Source organism: Enhydra lutris, unplaced genomic scaffold (assembly GCF_002288905.1).
Source record: "Enhydra lutris kenyoni isolate GAN:26980312 unplaced genomic scaffold, ASM228890v2 scaffoldscaffold12, whole genome shotgun sequence".
Lineage (NCBI taxonomy): Eukaryota > Metazoa > Chordata > Mammalia > Carnivora > Mustelidae > Enhydra > Enhydra lutris.
The window spans coordinates 25,994-44,746 of NW_019154096.1; the positions used below are offsets into that span (position 1 = coordinate 25,994).

General features: G+C 56.0%; 1 protein-coding gene across 1 annotated transcript in view; it reads left to right on the forward strand.

Moving 5' to 3' along the window:
• Positions 1–212: 212 nt before the first annotated feature.
• LOC111144902 (G protein-coupled receptor 137B) overlaps positions 213–18,753 on the forward strand; it is a 49,041-nt gene continuing 30,500 nt past the window's right edge. The window contains exon 1 of the mRNA XM_022499496.1: positions 213–620. Coding sequence (XP_022355204.1) covers positions 213–620 — 408 coding nt within the window. The remainder of the gene's footprint in view (positions 621–18,753) is intronic.

Consider the following 18,753-nt stretch of genomic DNA (forward strand, 5'->3'; position numbering starts at 1 on the left):
GCGGCGAGGCCGCGGGGCAGCGCAGGGGAGCGCGGGGCGGCGGGCGCGCGGGGGCGGCGGGCGCGGCGCCGCCCCTCCGGGCCGGGGCCGCCCGCTGATCATGTGGTGCTGCGGGAGGAAGTGCCGCTTGTTTTCTTTCCTGCGGGCGCCGGGCTCCGGGCGGGGCGCGCGGCTCCGAGACCCCCCGGGGGCGGCGCGGGCCGCGAGCGCAGATGAGGCGCCCCCGGCCCCGCCGCGGTGTTCCGGGTCCGATGGCGGCTCCGCCGTGGGACCCGCTCCGCAACGACTCGCTGCCGCCCACGCTGACCCCGGCTGTGCCGCCCTACGTGAAGCTCGGCCTCACCGTCGTCTACACCGCGTTCTACTCGCTGCTCTTCGTGTTCATCTACGCGCAGCTCTGGCTGGTGCTGCGCTACGGCCACAAGCGGCTGAGCTACCAGAGCGTCTTCCTCTTCCTCTGCCTCCTCTGGGCCTCCCTGCGGACCGTCCTCTTCTCCTTCTACTTCAGGGACTTCGTGGCGGCCAACGCGCTCGGCCCCTTCGTTTTCTGGCTGCTCTACTGCTTCCCCGTGTGCCTGCAGTTCTTCACACTCACGCTCATGAACCTCTACTTCACGCAGGTGAGCGGGCCGCGCGGCGGGGGGCGCTCACCTGACGGGGAGGGCGCTCCCCGGGCGGGGCGGGCGCCCACCTGTGGGGAGGACGCTCACCTGGGGGGGAGGGCGCTCACCGGGCGGGATGCTCACCTGGCGGGGAGGGCGCTCACCTGGGAGAGCTCCCCCGCCCCGCGCGCTGCGCCAGCTGCAGGGCCTATGGCTGCCGGGGGCGGTCGCGGAGCCCAGAGGGTGGGCGGAAGGCACTGGCTCTGCGGTCTCCTGAGCCCTGTCCTACCTGAAGGCTGTTCTCCCCCGACCCGCCCATTTCCAAATGAGGCGACAGAGAGAGAGAAAGTGAGGGCCTGCCCAGGTAGCCACCGGTGGGTTTTGGGCCCGCCATGTCCGTGCACAGGGGCCGCTTCCCGCCACATTAGAACGCGGCCTGCCCGGAGCTGTGCCCACCAGGGAGGCTCGACCTCTAGACTGACTCCTCCGTCCGGTCATCCCAGAGCACCTGACCTGAGCCTAAAAGGCCATGTGCACGCTGGCCTCCAGATTGGGGTCAGACGCTGATATTTTTGAGTAATGGGAGGAGGGGACTGCCCCATTTGGAATGAGATGTTTTTGATCTCCAGCTTCGAGCCCTGCTGAATGAACTAGAGCTTGGGACTTCATTTCTCAGGGCTGCTGAACAGTCTGGGGGTGACACCCAGCTCCCCAGCTGCTTCCAGGGGAGGTCAAGGCTTGCTGTCTGAGCTGGATGGAGAGGCCCCAAGAAAAAACCATAAAGTTTACCGGGGCTCTTTTATGGGCACAGAGGAGCTAGTTTATGAGGCCTATTTTTAATAAGCTAATGGGAGAACATGCGAATTGACTGGGCTGCTGTGACTTAAGGAAAGGACAGTGATTGTAAAGTGCTTTGTAAATACCATGTCAGGTATTGCAAAAAGGTTTAATTACACAACGCCCTCATCATCATCTCTGATTCTCATTAGCCCTGAAATGTCCATTTTCACAAGGACTCTGCAGGTGTCATCTGGTGAGGGTAATTGAAGAGCTCTCTCACCGACAGACACAGGCAGGCATTCTCCTTTTTTAACAGTGTCCCTGTTCTCTAAAGAAAACGTCTTTCAAAAAAAGAAAGGCAAGAAAAAATAGAGAAGGATTGCCGTACTGTGGGAGCCCCAGAGACAATCGGCAGGAAACAGGTCTGGCTCCAGAATAGCTGGGTACTAGTTAGTAGCCATGATAGTCTTATAGAACAGCTCTGCACTCACAGCCTTCTGATAAGTCTGGTGTAGCCGCATATTTTTCCAGTGCACGAGTCATAGGTATTACCCGTCCAAAAATTACCTTGGAGCCCAAAAGCTGGTTACTCAGGCAGTCCTCAGCTCTACTGCTGACACTTTAGCTTTTTAATTGGATCCAAAGGGGTAGTTCCAGCAAGATACAAAGGTCAGGTAGGCTGACATTACTTTAAGAACTGTGACTGTGATCGTGTTTTGTATTTAGGTATTTGTGTTCCTTTCTAAGAGAAAAAAAAAAAGGAAAACGCAGGCCAGGGCCATGGCTCTGTGCTAATCACATGCAAATTCTGCACTAGCTGGCTTAGGGGCAGGGCCGCACATTTTCTGCACCATCTGCTGGTTGGCAAGTAAATGCTGAGCGAAGAAAAGAGTGACCAGGCAGACAGAGCCACTCCAGCCAAGAGGCCTCAAGCCCTGGCCCGGGCTTCTTTTTATCTTCCACCTCTTGTTGCTTTTCATATCTCCGGGGTGGCTGGCAGGAAAAGGGGGTACCTAAGTGCTGGTCTTTGAGGCTCTGTAGAGCAAAGCCATCCTCTGGCTTCCTGACAAATACTCGGATATTTCTGGGGAGCTAGAAAGGGGGTCACCCTTCCTTTGACTCTCAGCTCTGACGTCTCTCCCTACCTCTGCCTCCGCGTGCCCTCTCTTCGACAAGGTTCTCAACCACTGGAATAGCCCAGGGAGCTTTTAAGAATTACCGCTTCCCTGGGGCCCATCTCAGAACAAGTCCATCAGATCTGGGAGGGAGGGGGTGAGCAGCAGATAATGGAAAAGTCCAACTGGGTGCCAGGCTCCGTTCGAACTGGTTTGGCCTCTTTGCAAGGGCCCTCTGATGGTAGTGATGAGACGGTCCCCATGTTGTGGATGGTCAGGTTCAGTGGCTCAAGGTTACCTGGTCAGGGCATGGAAGCGCTGGGAGGTCCCCCACATCTCTGGCATCTGAGTAATGGTCCGTGCTTTGTGGTACAGTGTTAGAGGGGAAACATACTCTACCATAGTTGCAGCCCCTGTTTGCTGGGAGCCAAACCCCTGGCTAGGGGGTACGAACCTTATACCCCACCCAGTTAAGTGATAACTCAGGGGACCTAGGTGGTGTATATTTAAGCTGTGGGAGGCTTCCGTGGGACCCGAGCCCTCAGGAGTCGGGTTTGTGGCAGATGGGGAGGTCGGTGGGAAGGAGAGGGCCGTGGCAGAGGGGCACCACGGCAGAAGTTTGGGGAAGAGCTAGAAGGTGCTCTTGGAGCTGGAGGGAGTCTCATCTGTCATTGTCCTGTGCTCTGTACCTGGCCCAGCACCTGGGGCTGGCTTAGGCGTCTGTGTGGAGCCTCCCTGATAACTGGGGAGAAGGTGTTACCATATTCCCTCTGGGGGGCTGGGTGGTCAGGAGCTGGCCCATCGTGCCCTGCAGCGTCTGAGGCACCTCCTCTTGCCCTGGCCGCTGGAGGGCCATGGTCCCTTCTGTCCAGGGCTCGAAGTGCAGGGGAAGGGTGTGTCCTGAGTGCTTAGCCTCACCCCCCATCTTTGGAATCTGGCTCTTCTGGGGCTGGCCCGAGGAGGTGCAGGGTGGTTTTACGGGACGCTCTGCCTGTTCACTGCTGGCTTTGATCCACCTTGGGCTCTGGGGGTGACCCTGTCACGGGGCTGCGGCCACATGGCAGACTCTGTCTTATCCTGGCTCCCTCTGCCTGTCCGCCTTCCACCCAGTCCCTTCTGCAGGTGCGGCCACACAGGTCAGGGGCTGGTGCCCACCCTTGGTCTCCTCCCAGGTCCCCATCTGCCCTCTATCCTTCTCTGCCACCTACAGAAATCCCAGGTGGAGGTAGATACCCGCCCCCCCGCCGCCCCGCCAAAGTCCTGGTGTCCTTAGACCTCCACGGCACAGGTGGGCCTCTGCTGGGACTCTCCAGAATCCGCTTGTTGTCATGTCTACACCCCTTGGGTCTGAGCCTTCCCATCTCAGCACATCACTGTCCATGGAGTGAGGTGATGAGGTTCCTGCTTCCTAACCCCCCTGAGCAGTTCCTCTGGGGTTTTCTCCTCAGTCACCCGGGATGAGGGTTGCATCTCCTAGCATGAGCACTGCTCTCCTGCTGGGGCTGATGACTCCTTTTTACGCTCTCCAGCTCCTGTGACAGGCTAGAACGTGGGGAGGAGGCTGGTGGTAGGACTGGTTCTGCTGACTCTTAGCAGGCTCTGTGTGAGGTGTGTGACTGGCCCCAAACGTCTGGGGCTGTCTTTGGAACATGGGGTGTTGAGTACCTGTCGTATCTGGCTCTGGTCCACCAGTACCAGTCCTGGGGACAGCCAAACTCCCACTCAGATCTTTTCTTCTTCTTCTTCTTCTTTTTTTAATAAGATTTTATTTGTCAGAGAGACAGAGCATGCATACAAGCAGGGGGAGCCGCAGGCAGAGGGACAGGGAGAAGCAGGCACCCTGCTGAACAAGGAACCCGCCACGCAGGACGGGATCACAGGACCCTGGATCATGACCTGAGCTGAAGGCAGAGGCTTCACCGACTGAGCTGCCCAGGCGTCCCTCCCACTCAGCTCTTTGCTGCACCAGGAAGTGGTGGGGCCGAGGCTTGAACGGAGGTACGTCCTCCGGAGCCTGCTCTTCTGGCACCGTTTGCCTCAGACAGAGGTTTGGAGCAGAGCAGGACCCCGAGAGCGCACGGGAGTCTCTTCGCTTGGGCTGTTGGGGTGCCCTCCACACCAGGCTGTGGGGTTGAGGCCCAGTAGAGAGGCTACCAGCTTCTGCGCCCAGGCAGCCCCTGGGCCAGCAGGTCTGTCTATAGAGCTCCTGGTGTGGCCATGGGCTCAGCCGTCCCTTCCAGCTGTTTTCCCTTGGAATCACGGTTCTGGACCTCAGACTCTTAGGGATCCGAGTTTGGTGGAGTGGAGTGGGCTCAAGGTCCCACTGGTTCCGCTCTGTTTTGAGCCCAGTGACAAATTCCTGCCACGACTGAAGGGTATTTTGAGGAAGGAAAAGGAGAAATGAACTCTGGGGGCGACATGGGGTGTGGTTAATGGATGCTGACGCAGAAGCCGGGATGACAGTGCATCTCGAGGGCGGCCGGGAAGCTGCTACAGGGCCGTTGGGGGTGGGGAACTGTGGCTCATGGGGGGTGTTGGAGCATATCATGGGAGTCTGGGGTCCTGGTGTGCCGGCAAAGGCCTATAAATGAGGGGGCAGCATTGCGCATGGAAGGAGGGGGGACCGTGTGGGCAGGACCGAGTTCGATTCCCGGCTTCACCCCTAGTGTAGCTCCCGTGGCTGGTTATTGACATTCCTCATCAGGAAAGCAGCGACCCCGGGGGTGCATCCCCCTGGTGGGAGCTGCTTTAAGGAGAACCTGTCTGTGTCGTACCCTCTGCACCTCAGTTAAGTGCCCTTTCTGCATCTAACAAGTGATTCTGGCTCTTGCCCAGATACCAAACCACGGTCTTGAAGGTCTGACCCCCGGGGCCGGCTCTGCCTTTTATCCCCCCACCGTGTCATCCAAATGACTTGTGGTGCCATGCCGCAACATTTGTGTTTATAAAGTGGCAGGGTCACTTGGCTCTCCCTTCGCGGGAGTGTGGAAGGAAACAGCTCACCGCTGCAGCTCCTGGAGCCGAGAGCTGGGGGAGGGGGTCCGGCAGCCCAGCCCTTCCTCTTCCAGATGAACCGACAGAGGCCTGGAGGCTTCTAGGAACTTGTCCAAGGTCACCAGCCTGGGATGAAGAGTGGGGTAGAGGCCCGGCACCCGTGAGCCTGTGTTTGCTGCGCACATCACCCCAACTCAAAATGCACTCCGTCCCCATCCTTGGTGATAGGGAACCAGGAGGCAGTCAAAATCTAATCAGGGACCATCTCTCCCTCCCCCACCAGGAAAAGGGGATGTTGATCTTAGGAATAAGTGAGTCTTGCTGGGGTTCTGGGCAGTCCACTTAATCAAGAAATGTTTACCATGGGGCACCTGGGTGGCTCCTTTGGTTACCTTTGGCTCAGGTCATGATCCTGGAGTTCTAGGATCAAGTCCCGCATCAGGATCCCTGCTCAGCAGGGATCTGCTTCTCCCTCCAGTGCTCTCCCCTCTCATGCTCTCTCTCTCTCACTCTCTCTCTCAAATAAATAAAATCTTTAAAAAAAAAAAAGGTTTACCAGATACTATTGTGTGCAGAGTCAAAATCCTGGAGGTGTGAGGAGGGACGCTTCTAGGCCTGTACGTGATTATGAAGAAATAAGAAGCTTAGGAGCACACAGACAGGCCTTTGACGGTCCGCAAGTACCTTATTTCAAAGCTGGGACCAAAGTCACACCAGGGCAGGGACTATGCTGGCCTCACCTCTGTGTGTCACACCCATGACCTCTTGGTCCCAGACACTGGCCCCTTGTGGTCACTTAGTGGCTTATGTGTATGTACCTGTGTGTGTACCTGTGTGTGCTTATGGGCATTCTTCTCTGTGTGTACCTGTGTGTGTGCTTGTGTGTGAGCCTCTGTGTGCATGCCTATGTGTGCGCTTGTGTGTGTGTGTGTACCTGTGTGTGCCCCTCCTAGGAAGTAGCTTCCGAGCCTCACTTGTAAAAATTTCCCTAAGAAGGGGCCTTCTGATTCTACAGCCCAGTTGCCCAAGATCTCTCACTGGAGCGCAAGCTTTTAATTCTCTCCACTCCGGTTATCACTGTTTCAGCGCTGGCCTAAGCTGAGCCACGTTTCGTGAATGCCCTCAGCACTGTTGGGAGACGTCAGACTCCGCCGACCCCAAGTCCTGTTTCCCTGACCCTGAGGCCTTGATTTCCCAACAGCAGAAGCAGAGCCGAGCCTCCTGGCTGTGTCCTTGTGTGCTGAGCATGGACCTGCAGCTCCTGTCTCCACCAGGAGCCTTGGTCTGGGTCCCACACACCCTGCCACCTACGAGGTTTTGTGGCATCTTTTTGTGCCCCTGTCTTTCCCCGGGTCAGAGAAGCAGGACCTAGCGGGGTGGGGGATGCCCATGGCTGAGTCCAACAGCATGTGCCCTCCCCAACCAGGGATAGTCGTGTGTCCCTCATCTCGGCCCCCGAAGGCCTCCAGCGCCGGGGAGGACAGCGTGCCGGAGGTGACGCCATCAGGGCGGTGAGGGGCGGCCTGCCCGGAGAAGGCATTGGCAGAGTGGAAATCTGCTCGTCCGGTGACATCGCTCGGAGACTCAGGTGTTAGAGAACAGCAGATCATGTGATCTGGAGAGCGGCATCGGTCAGTCAGTTCCAGTTGTCCTTGTAGCTCCAGCGAGGGGAGAGGAGCCTCTTCCTGGTTTGTGGGTCCGTCTCAGGCCTGACATTTGGGCAGGTCAAGTTTTCTCGGGACAAATATTCTCAGCCAGTGGTCGTGATGATGCCTGCTGCACTGGCACTCGGAGCCTGCAGAGCCTTGTAAATACTTTACTTTTTATTTATCCCTGGGCTGAGGTTAAGAGTCTGTTCACCAATGAGGATAGATGAAGTCCGAGTGGTTTTTCTCCACAAGTGGGTTGATTTCCTCAAATTTGTGTGCAGAGGGCCTCGAGAAAGGAAGGAGTGCAGGGTGCCTGCGTCCATATCTTAGGCTTTCTGAGCCCCGTGTGATCTCTTTTGTGTGTTCTCTGTGTGTGTGTGTGTGTATTTATCTTTCAAAAGATAAAAACTGCTCTTAGCTCACAGGCCATACAAAAACAGGTTGTGAGCTGGATTTGGTCCTTAGGATAAGGTTAGAACAGACCCAGCATTTATCACCAAGCTCCCACCCCATCTTTATCCTGTTGTTTTTGCTGGGACAAGTTGGAAACGGGTTTGGGTTCTCATCTCCTGCTTAGAGAGTGCTGTTCCAGAGGCAGTAAGTTGGAATTTCTTCCCCGAAGGGCCACTGACTATGGGGAAGGACAGACATGATGTCACAAGACATCAAGCCAGTGCAGGGCCCTTGTCTGTGTCTCCCCAGCCCCTGGCTGCCAGGAGACAGGTTCCCTTCTGTGGCCGGCATGTGACATCATCAGCTCTCTACCCCTTTCATGGCAGACACTTGTTAAGCATGATCTGCAGGGCAGAAATCCCCACACACTATGGGATACACTCCCCAGGCTGCCTCCTACCTCCTGCTGCCCTTTCGGGGGTTTCCAGACCTAAGAGCTGTGGGGGACTGCGTTGCCCATCAGGCCTTGTGGGTGACCGGTGGCAGACGCAGCAGGGAGAGAAGCGCACGGAATGTCAGCACCACGGCTCATTGCGGGCTGAGCCCCCCCGTCAGGGCTGCACTCCTGCCCCAGGGGACGGTGCACACATCTGTCCATGCACAGTTGTCACACGGTGGCCCCAGTTTCCACTGCAACCTGGAGACTCCTCCGCTCAGTCAACGAGCATGTTTTTAAAATCAAGGTGGGATTCACACAACGTAAAAGGAACCATTGTGTTTGCATAGTTTGGTGGCATTTAAGCCCCTCCTGCTCTGCAGCTGTCACTTCTCCTCACTTCTGAAACGGTTCCATCTCCCCAGACCCTTCCCCTCACGCCAGCTCCGGGCAGCCACAAGTGTGCTTTCTGTCTCCGTGCAGTGACCTGTTCAGGATGTTTCCCACCAAAGGCATCCCCCCATCAGTGGCCTTCTGGGCCCGGCGTCTCTCGCCTAGCGTGAGGTTTTCAAGGGTCACCCATGTCGTGGCAGTTGTCATGACATTGCTTCTTGAGGCCGGAGGCTGTTCCGTAGGTATCTGCCCCCGTTGGCCACCCTTTCCCCCACTGACGGACGTGGAGGTGGGCTGTCGTGTGTTTCTGGGAGCCTGTGACTCTCTGGATGCTATGTAGATAGGACTGGGAACAAACATGGCTCATGCCTCGATGGAGGTGCGTGTTGAGTGGGAAAACAGACCACGTGACAAACATCGCTTGTGCTACTGGCCAGCATTACTTGGGGGACAGTCCTTACAGTGGTGACACAAAGTGGGATGTTTCCAGCGGAAGGTTGGGGACTTAGGTCCCTCCTTCATTTCTACGATTCTCACTGCAGGGTGCTTGTTGCATGTTTTTAAAAGAACCAGTGACATCTGTTACTATTTAAATGTAAGGCAAATCCATTTGCTCTGGTTTGTTCCCAGAGCAGCTTCCTGGGGTTCAGAGCACTGGACGGAGAGGGGTTGCCTGGGGGACGTCTGCTTGGCTCCCATTCCTGCCCTTGGGGCCCTTCTGAGCAGATACAGTCCCTCCTTCCAGGATAGCCCTTCACACATATGGTGGCAGAGGTCTCCTCCCAGGTCTTGTCCTCGTGGGCTGTGCCATTCTCAGTTCCTTTCTTTGTTTCTGATGGGATGTGGGTTGTCCCTCACTATCCTGGTCCCTGCCGGCCCCACCCAGTGGCCCACGGTGAGCCGGGGCAGCTCCGGGAGCAGAAGGAGGCCTCGGTCCCCGTGTCCCACCATGTTGCTTCCTTTCTGGGATGTCCCGAGGGTCCGTCCCGTCAGGGGTGGATATGAGGAGCACCATCTGCGCTGTCTTGGGCTCCCCAGGCTGCTGTAACCAAACACCATGGGGGTTTTGCAGCAAATTATTCTCTTAGTTCTAGAGCTGGGGGTCTGCGGTCAGGGTGTCACCATGGTTGGGCTCTGGTGAGAGCCCTTCCAGGTTGCAGATGGCAGCTTCTCCTTGGGTCCTCATGTGGTGGAGAGCAGAGAGAGCACTGTATGCCCCTCACGAGGGCTTCACCCTCCTGACCTAACTGCCTCCCAGAGGCCTCGCCTGCTGACCAAGTGGTGGGACTCCACGTGATGTGGGGGGACACCCGTGGGCGGCCCATAGCCAGCACTGCGCTGCTCCCAGCCAGGGCAGGAGTTCCCGGGGAATGTCAGAATTCTGACATACCTTCTGAGGCAGAGTTATTTTGGGGAGGGAAAGACACCCGCGGCATCTTCCCTGCTATCTTACATTGTCGTTCTAGGGGATTCGGTGCAAGGATTGTGGCCGCGGTAAGACGTGAGCCCCTGTGGTCACATGGGGCCTTTCTTCCTGGAGTCGTTGGGCCTAGCTGGCCGCTGACCCGCCGGCTAAGCTTCCCGAGCTGGAAGAGGTCTCCTCCCTGCTATGAACGTGCGTGTTATGCACGTCTGGAACAGTCGCAGGCAGGGCCTCCACCGGCGGATCGTGACCTGGGGTGGCGGTTGCCGTAGGAGCGGTTTGGAAACGTAGTGATGATCGTGGCACCTTGTGTGGTCAAGGGCCTTTCTGTTCACGAGGCTGCAGAGAGAGGATCCTGCCCGGGAGGCCAGTCTGCACGGTCAGTCTCCATCTGTCCCAGCGAGATGGCGGGTCTTCTCCCCGTGGCCTCTGCCCAGTGGAGTTGGTGGGCCTGGGGTGGGACTGGGCTTCTGTGGCCCGGGCTGTTGTGGGGGCTGCTGGGCCCGGCTCCTTCCTCCCCCTGACGGGTGGGGCCCACGCCCTGAGAAACAGGCTGCAGCAGCCTGGGTGGTGCTTCCCAGGCCACAGGCTGCCCCTGGCAGGGACCTTTCTGTCCTAGAGTTTTAAAGGTCGAAGGCACCTGAACGGGTTTTGGGACAAACCCTTTTGTCTCACGGAGGAACACCAAGGCCCAGAAAGGCAAAGAGAAGTCATCGGGGCTGAACCAAGCAGGTTGTCGGTTGTCTGGCTGGCCACATCCCTGAGGCCACTCGGTGCCTGCCAGCGAGGGTAAGCCGGGACTGAGGGCCAGGCTCGGTGTGCTGCTGGCGGACTGCGAGGGGCGCTCTCCGGGCTTCCACTGCCCCTCCTGGGCTGCCTGCCGGCCTAGAGCCTCATGGGCGGTCTGGCTGGTGTGGGCACTGTCCGATGGAACCCAGTTTTGTTGACGAGGACAGGGAGGCTGTCCTGAGCCACTGGGGGCGTGGAGGTGGGAGCAGACCTTGGCCGAACGGGTGGAAACTGGAAACAGGAGAGGATGGGAGGAAGCAAGTGAAGGTGCCGCTTTCCTGTGAGACCTTTCCCTCTGCTCCCCGAGTGAGCACTGAGAGTCGGGGCAGTGCAGGCGCGAGGCCAGTCCTGCTCCTTGCCCCACTGTGCGGCATTTCAGATGTCGGGTCAGCCTGACGGGACAGGACAGCAGAGCGGTCAGGAGGGCGGGACACAGCGAGCACCACTTGCCGGCGAATTCAGAGGCGAGGCAGGGTCACGGTCCTTCCTGAGATCACGTGCAAAAGCAGCTCACTTCATTGCTGGGGACTCTGTCTGTGTTCTTCGGGGCAGCATGAGGCCGGGAAGTGAGCCGGACTTGCTCCTCTGGCTGTGAGCTGGCCAAGTTCAAGGGCAGGAGTTGAAATGGTGACGACCTGACCCTGGAGCCCAGTCACCTCCCTGGAGGCCTCTCACATGGGGCCCGCCCAGGACCCAGACAGAGCCCACCTGTCTTCAGGCTTCAGGCTATCGAACCACAGAATTCTGTGGCCTTTTTCCTCCATGGATTTCCATGGCTTTAAATGCATGGTCTGTCTCCGCGCCCATGAAGACACCAGGCTCGCCCTCACTTTCATAGAGAGCTGACCTGATGGCCAGCCCCCTAGAGCTTATGCACGTCCTCGGATTCCTGCAGAAGGGGAGACGTGCCCCCTTTGGGTCTCAGAGACTGTTGTTGTCCTGTAACCCTGCTCTGGTGAGTGAGGGTGCTCAGCACAGGGAAGTTCAGAGGGAGGCAGCTGACCGCCGACTGTCACCTGGGCAGACCAGTGTCTCAAGCTTGCATAATTTCCCCGATGTATCAGGAAGTGGGCAGCACGGAGGGTCCATAAGCACGAACAGCGAATGTGTCTTGGTTCCTAACCTTTCAGAGTGTGAAAGTTCCTTTTATGGTCAAGAAGGGCTCTGTGGTCACGGTTTAGTAGTTGTGCATTTAGAGTCATGTTTTGAGAACACGTACAAGGACTAGTAACAGCAGCAGGGCTAACAAACACCTAAACACGGAGTGTCTGTGAGGTGACCGGCATTTGTCTAAGTGCTGGATGTGTGTTAGTTCACCTAATCCTCTCAGAAACCTGCGAGGTGGGTACTTTCATTTGACAGATGGGGTACTTGAGGCACAGAGAGGTTACATAACTTTTCCAAAGTCACACAGCTGCCAACTGTTGGAGCCAGGATTCAGGTCCGGGTGAGCCAGCTCAAGTCCACACTCTTAACCATCTTTACGTGTCTCTGTGCCAGAGAAGGACACACAGCTGCAGCCTATGGACAGGGGGACACTGGGCCTCAGTGAGAATGTGTATTCCAACGTTCAGACGTTGTGAACCTGTCAGGATGGGCAAACAAACAAGTTGCAGAAGGGTGTGGAGAGTGTTGATGTTGTTCAGATGAAGTGAAAAACCACCCAGGATGGTACTCTGTATTTTTTATATGTAGTATATTGATATACTGTGAGTTATTTGTGAATGCATGCACGCACAGTAGAAGCGTAAGCCTTCCTGGGCACGGTAAGGCTAGATTCAGAAAGTGATTACCTCTGCAGAGGAGGGAGGGATTAGAACTGGGGAGAGAGATGTCTGGGGCATCAGTGATATCTTTTTTATTTATTAAAAATAAAACTGAGCTGGAGCAAAGATGATTGTGTTGCAGGTTGAACTGTGCAATGGGTACATGAGTGTGAGCTAAATAGTTTGTTTCTTTTTTTTTGTGAAAATTTTTTTTAATTTGTCAGAGAGAGAGAGCACAAGCAGGGGAAGCGGTAGGCAGAGGGAGAAGCAGACTCCCCACGGAGCAGGGAACCCGGTACGGGACTCCATCCTGGGACCCCAGGATCATGACCTGAACTGAAGGCATACGCTTCACCGACTGAGCCCCCCAGGAGTCCCTGAGTTAGGTAGTTTTCTTTGGGTATATGTGACATACTTTATAATGAAGCTTAAACCTACCATAAATTTGTAACATTTTCCTGTTTTTCTTTTTTAAAAATTTTACTTATTTGATAGAGAGAGAGAGACATCGAGAGACGCAACACAAGCATGGGGAGTGGGAGAGGGGGAAGCAGGCTTCTGACAGAGCAGGGAGCCTGATGCGGGGCTTGATCCCAGGACCCTGGGATCCTGACCTGAGCTGAAGGCAGATACTTAAGGACTGAGCCACCCAGGTGGCCCAAAATTGTAACATTTTCAAGTGAATTTGCATATATACATTTAAAGAGAGAGTGTGAAGAGACATACTGGTTTCTTTTGACTTCGGCCTGCTTGGCTGCTGGGAGGGTCTCCCCGGGGCCTCAGCCCGTGGCCGGCCCCTGGCACAGCAGGTCAGGTGTGTGCAGCCTGGAGCCTGCTCGGGCTGGGACAGGTGGGGAGTGTCTGTTTGGCCTGTTCCATTTCCAAGGAGCGGTGGCCCCGAAGGGCAGACGCAGGGACCTGGGTCAGGCGGGGCGGTGTGTGGAGCAGGGCGACTGCGTACAGAGCCTCTGAACCGAGTGCGAGTCTGGAAGCAAGGGCTCCATTCAGCCGCGGACACCGCCTCTGGGGACAGCGATTACTTTTGTTTAATTTCGCTGAATGCACAAGAGACACTGTCATACCCATAAAGAAGAGCATGGGACATTCTGCCAGAAGCAGCCAACATGACATTGGGAAAAATGATCGTGAGGCAGCAAATGCCAGCGTGAGTGAGTGGGAGGAAAAGCAGGCAAGTGGGAGTTCAGAGAGGAGAACAGTTGCTGAGAGGGTTGGGAACTGTGATTTATGAGGGGAGGGGACAAGGTCAGCAGCTGCTCGAGAGACTCTCTGCTTCTGTCCCAGCGAAGACGTCATCCACTGGGCCCTCTGGCATCCTCTGAAAGGTGGTGCAAGGGGCCTGGGGTTACCGACGGCCCCCAAGGCAGGCCCGCACGTGGGCCGGGCTTGCCCACATTCTGCTGCAGCCTCAGGGGTCTGCCGGGGCTTCCAGCTTCCCCTCTTGCCTTCCTGGAACCTGGTCTTAAATCAGAACCTGAGGGGCCAGGATGGCTCATGGTGGCGTCCGCAGCCCTAGGTGACCTCTCGGGAAGTCACCCAGCTTTCTTCCCGTGGTACAGTTTTGGGCGGGACTTTATACCGCAGTGGAAGTGATGCTGAGACCACGGGCATCTGCGAGGGGAAATGCTGTCTTTCTGAGAGACAGTGGCAGTTTCTGAGGGAGGTGGCCGCTGCTCCCACCCACCCCTGCGCTCCAGCCCTCACGGCGGCGACCGCTCTGGAAAACCCCGCTGTTCTCCCCAATCTCCCTGACTCTGTACACACCAGCGGGACGGCAGGGAAAGACCTGGTCCCTTTGTTCGCCTTTCTCTTTCCCCAGGAAGCACCTCGGACTGTCCCTTCACGTCAGGGTTCCAGCCAGACTGCACAGTCCCCCAGGGCCACTGGCCGTCCCCGCGACCCCTCTTGGGCCCCCTCAGTTTCCCGCCATCTGCCTCCCTCTGGGGCACTGTCAACCTCCCTCTGCTGTCCGGCTTCTCCCTCCCTCAGTCTGACACCGAGAGCCCTTCTCATTGTCTGGGTCTCCCCATGCTAAAACCACGGTCCCAGCCGCTGTGCGGGGCCTCCCTCTTTCATTTCCCCAGAGTACCCCCCACCTGCAGTGCTCCCCTCTCCCCCGCCGGGCCTGACCCCGCCCAGGCCCCTCCGTCCCTGCTCCGCTGCTCTTTCCCTGCCGCTCCTGCGTGTTTGTGGGGACACAACCCCCCTTCCAGGCGGCTCCCCGTTTCAGGGACCCTGTATTCCCAGCCTTGCGCAGCCTTCCCGCTGCCGATTTTGGAAGATTTTCATCAGTCCCGAAAGAAAGCAGTCACTTTCAAAGCCTGAGCAGTCACTCCCTGTGTCTCCCTGACCCCCAACCGGACCATTCCTCACTTACCTTCTGTCTTCGATTTGCCTCTGTTTCCCCTTCCTGCTCAGCCCACAGAGGCCCTTTGCATCTCATTCTCACCCCTGCACCCTGATTGCTGACTGGGTCACCCCCATCCCACCCTCCTGCGTCCTGCTGCCCAGGCCCGACGGGCGTTCCCAGCCTCGGCCGCTGCCTCACGGCTTAGCCCTGTGGCTGTGATGCTGCCTTCCCCAGGGCACCGAGGTGCCCCTTGCCCGGCAGCCTCCTCTCCTCACACCTCCCTGCCTCATGCCTCCTCGTGCCATATCATGTCTCCTCACACCCTCTCATGCCCCCTCACACCTGCCATCTCTCACCTCCCCACACTCTCTCCTACCCTCACGTCTCATCACACTTCATCCGCCCCCTCACACCTCCCACGTCATATCTCCTCATACCCCCTCACACTTTTCGTGCCTTCCCACATCCCGTCACACCTCCTCCTGCCTCTGCATACCTCTCCACACTATCTCGTGCCTCCTCACATCTTCCCATACCCCTCACACCTCCAGAAATCCCCTCACACCTTCTCACACCTTCAGAAATCCCGTCACACCTCCTCACACCTCCTCACCCGTCCTCACCCCTCCCTGCAGCTCCCTGCACCACCTCATGCCTCCTTGCACCTCCCCACACCTTTGCACGCCCCCTCACACCTGTCCACATCTCCCCCCACCTCCTCAGATCACCTCATACCTCTCTGCCCTCCTCCCACCTCTGGTGTGTGTGTGTCTGCTTGTGAGTTTCTTGAGGTCAGAGACCAGCTCTTCCCCATCTTTAGTTCTCGAGTCCAGATTCTGCGCACCACGTTGCCGACCTGGTGTGTGCTCCGTCAGTCTGAACGCGAGAATGGCACGAGTTTTCGTCCGGCCTCAAGAGTTCCTCAGCTTCTCTCACGGTCTCTGTCTTCGTCCTCTCCGATTTTCTGGGTCTGGTTTTGTACCAAACAGGCAGAGCCCGTGCTGTCAGGAGCACCATAAAGTAGGGACGGGTGATTAATCTTCGTCTGCCTCTCCCTCAGGAGCTGCCTCCTCCCAGCCCAGGCCCTGCTGCGGTCAGGGGGAGCCAGTGCAGACCGTAGGAGATGGGCAGTGAGAAAAGGGACCCCCGGCAGGCCAGAGATCAGCACTTAACCAGCGCATTTAGCTCCAGTTCTGGGCACGAATCAACATTCAATGACGTCTCTTGAAGCACAGATTGGGGTGGGGGTGAGTAGGAGAGTTTGGATTTGTGTTCCGGGAGACTCGATCCGGATATTTATACACCTTAAGTAACGGAGGCGGACACCGTGTAGTAAAAATGTGCATATGTGTGTATTTGTACGTGTGTCGGGGCGTGTGTGCATGGGTGTATACATACATTGCAGTTCAAAAATGCCAGGAATTTAAGTGCAACTTGAAGGACCTTAACATTAAGAATTAACTTAAAGAATAAAGGAGGATTTTCTCAGCTTGAGTACGCCCAGCTGCGTTAAGACCTAGATGTGTCACGGATGATCGGCCGTGGATTGAGTTTTACAAATCCTGGTCAGGCTTGTCTTTTGATGTGGTTGCCACTTCGGCTGTTAGTTTCGAGAGCATCAGATGATTTACTGAAGATCAGGTTGTTTCTTTCCCTGGCGACGACTTTCCCTCTCCAGGCAGGGACGAGTTTGAGCTCTGTGGGTGAGGCTCCGGGGCCCCTCAGGGTGGAACGCCTCACCCACGGGCCCCTCGAGCTCTGGGGGCTGCATGGCTGGTGGCCCTGCGTAAGGGGGGGGGGTCTGAGTATTGTTTTAAAGTTACCCTTCTTGTTTATTGTGTTTTAATCACCGTGACTTTTACTAAGGTTGTGGTGAACAGTGGCATGGGCAGTGTCTGTCCATGCTTGGTGGCTAGGGCAGTGTTTCCCAAACTCTGTTCCTCGGAACGCTCAGAAGACTGTAAGTGGCCAAGTAAGTTCGGAAAACTGCCGCGTGCTACATGTTTTCTCGATGATTTGCAGCAATCCTTTAAAGACTGGGAAATTCCTGTGGGAAAACCATGTAGCCTAGCAGTTTCTAAATTTATTTGATCATTTGACGCTTAATTTCCAGGAGCATTTATTAGCTCTCAATCCTGTAGGAACGCCCTGAGAAGCCCTGGCTCAGAGTGAGTGTGTGCAAGGGGAGGCGTTGGGGCAGAGCTCGTGATTACCGACAAGGCTTACATGCTAGACTGCGTATTTGACCATCACAGCTGGGAACCCCATCCTTCCCCGTGTTCCAGGAAGGGTGTTCCGGGTCCGGGCTGGCCTTGGACGCCGGCCTCCCGCACCCGGCTCTGTGCAGTCCACTCCCAGCAGAACGTGTGTGGATGGGGCTGCGGGGGCCGGGGGCAGAGGAGGCCGAGGTGCCCCCCACGAGGTGGTGCCCACCCGCTCGCTGCCTGAGCTCAGACTAGCAGAGGCTACAGCCTTCTGGTCTGTGTCCCGACTCATCACTTCTAGGTCTTTCCATTCTAGCTGTAGGCCTGTTGAAGTCAGGACTGTCACAGTTTTCTCTCAGTCCTGCCAGCGCTTTGCTCAGAGCTGAGTTGGTTGTGACCCCCTCGTTGTCCCCTGTCTGGGGGATGCTGTCCTGTGGAGTGTGCTTGGGCCGTGCCTGGGAGCACCGGGGTAGGCCTGGCGGGTATGAGTAAACTGAGTCACTCGGGCTGAAGTTACCCACCACCAACCAAGCCCACTAAGTGTGGCACAGTATTAAAAATATTTGCATATTGACAAGGTCAAGCACTTTTTAAAAATACTGTAGTGTCTTCTCTGCGCTTCGATGTCTGTGAATTTTTTTTTTAAGATTTTATTTATTTATTTTACAAAGAAAGAGAGAGCACAAGCAGGAGGAGTAGCAGGCAGAGGAGAGGGAGGGGCAGGCTCCCCTCCAAGTCGAGAGCCCAATGTGAGGCTGGATCCCAGGACCCCAGGATCATGACCTGAGCTGAAGGCAGATGCTTAACCAACTTAGCTGCCCAATATCTGTGAATTCTTAGTTAAAAACTACTAACATTTTTAAATAATAAAGAATTATTAAAAGCAAGTTCCCCAAGTACTATTTAAGGAGAATTTTTCCAAAACCATTATTCTGTGTTGCGTGAGACGGTCATATTTTGTAGCAAATCTTTGGAGTCCCACATTTTTCTGTTCCTAAGAGAGGTTGTTTTATAACATTTCTCCTTACAGGCTACAGAGAAACACCAAAGGTGATGGGACTTGCCTAAAATCCCAGGGGAGATTGTCAGGTGAAGCCGGACTAAGGACCCCTTTACAGTAAGGGCAATGTCCTTTGCCACATATTTGTCTAATTACCAGACATTTCAATTTATTTGTAATGTCAACTCCTACTTCCTACTTCCTTTGAAAAACAGTTTGGGACAGATACAGAACTCATGTCAGAAGCAAAATCATTTGTGGGTTCAGAATGCTTACCTATGAAGCTTGGAAAGTGTGGTTTAAGTGGGGGTAGGGGGATGGGTAGATTTGCTTCCTGTAAAGTCTGTGGGAGTATCTGCGTGTCCCGCTCCCCAGATACAGAGTCTGTTCCTGAGAGTCTCCCGTGGCAGCGCGTGACTGGACATCGGAGGGAGGTCTGGCTGGAGGGCTGTGCGTGGACCCCCAGCATCCCCAGATCTCCAGTCTCTGCACTGTGTCCTGACTCTCCGTGTCATCCGGTTACTGCGATCGCCTCTTTCCACGTGTTGTTGTAAGTGAATGGTTGTGAAGCTACTCAAGAGGTGGTCCTTGGACTAGCTGAGTCAGAATCACCTGGGCTGGGGAATTTAGTGACATGCAGGTTCCTGGGCCCCTCCCCAGACTCCTTCCCAGGTGGGGCTGTGGGATTTGCATCTTTAGCAAGTTCCCCAGGTGATTCCTTTTTTCCCCTTTAATTGAAATATAATTGACACACAGTGTTATAATAGTTTCAGGTGTACAACATAGTGATTGGGCAAGTCTGTGCATTACTCTGCGCTCACCATGAGTGTGGTCACCATCT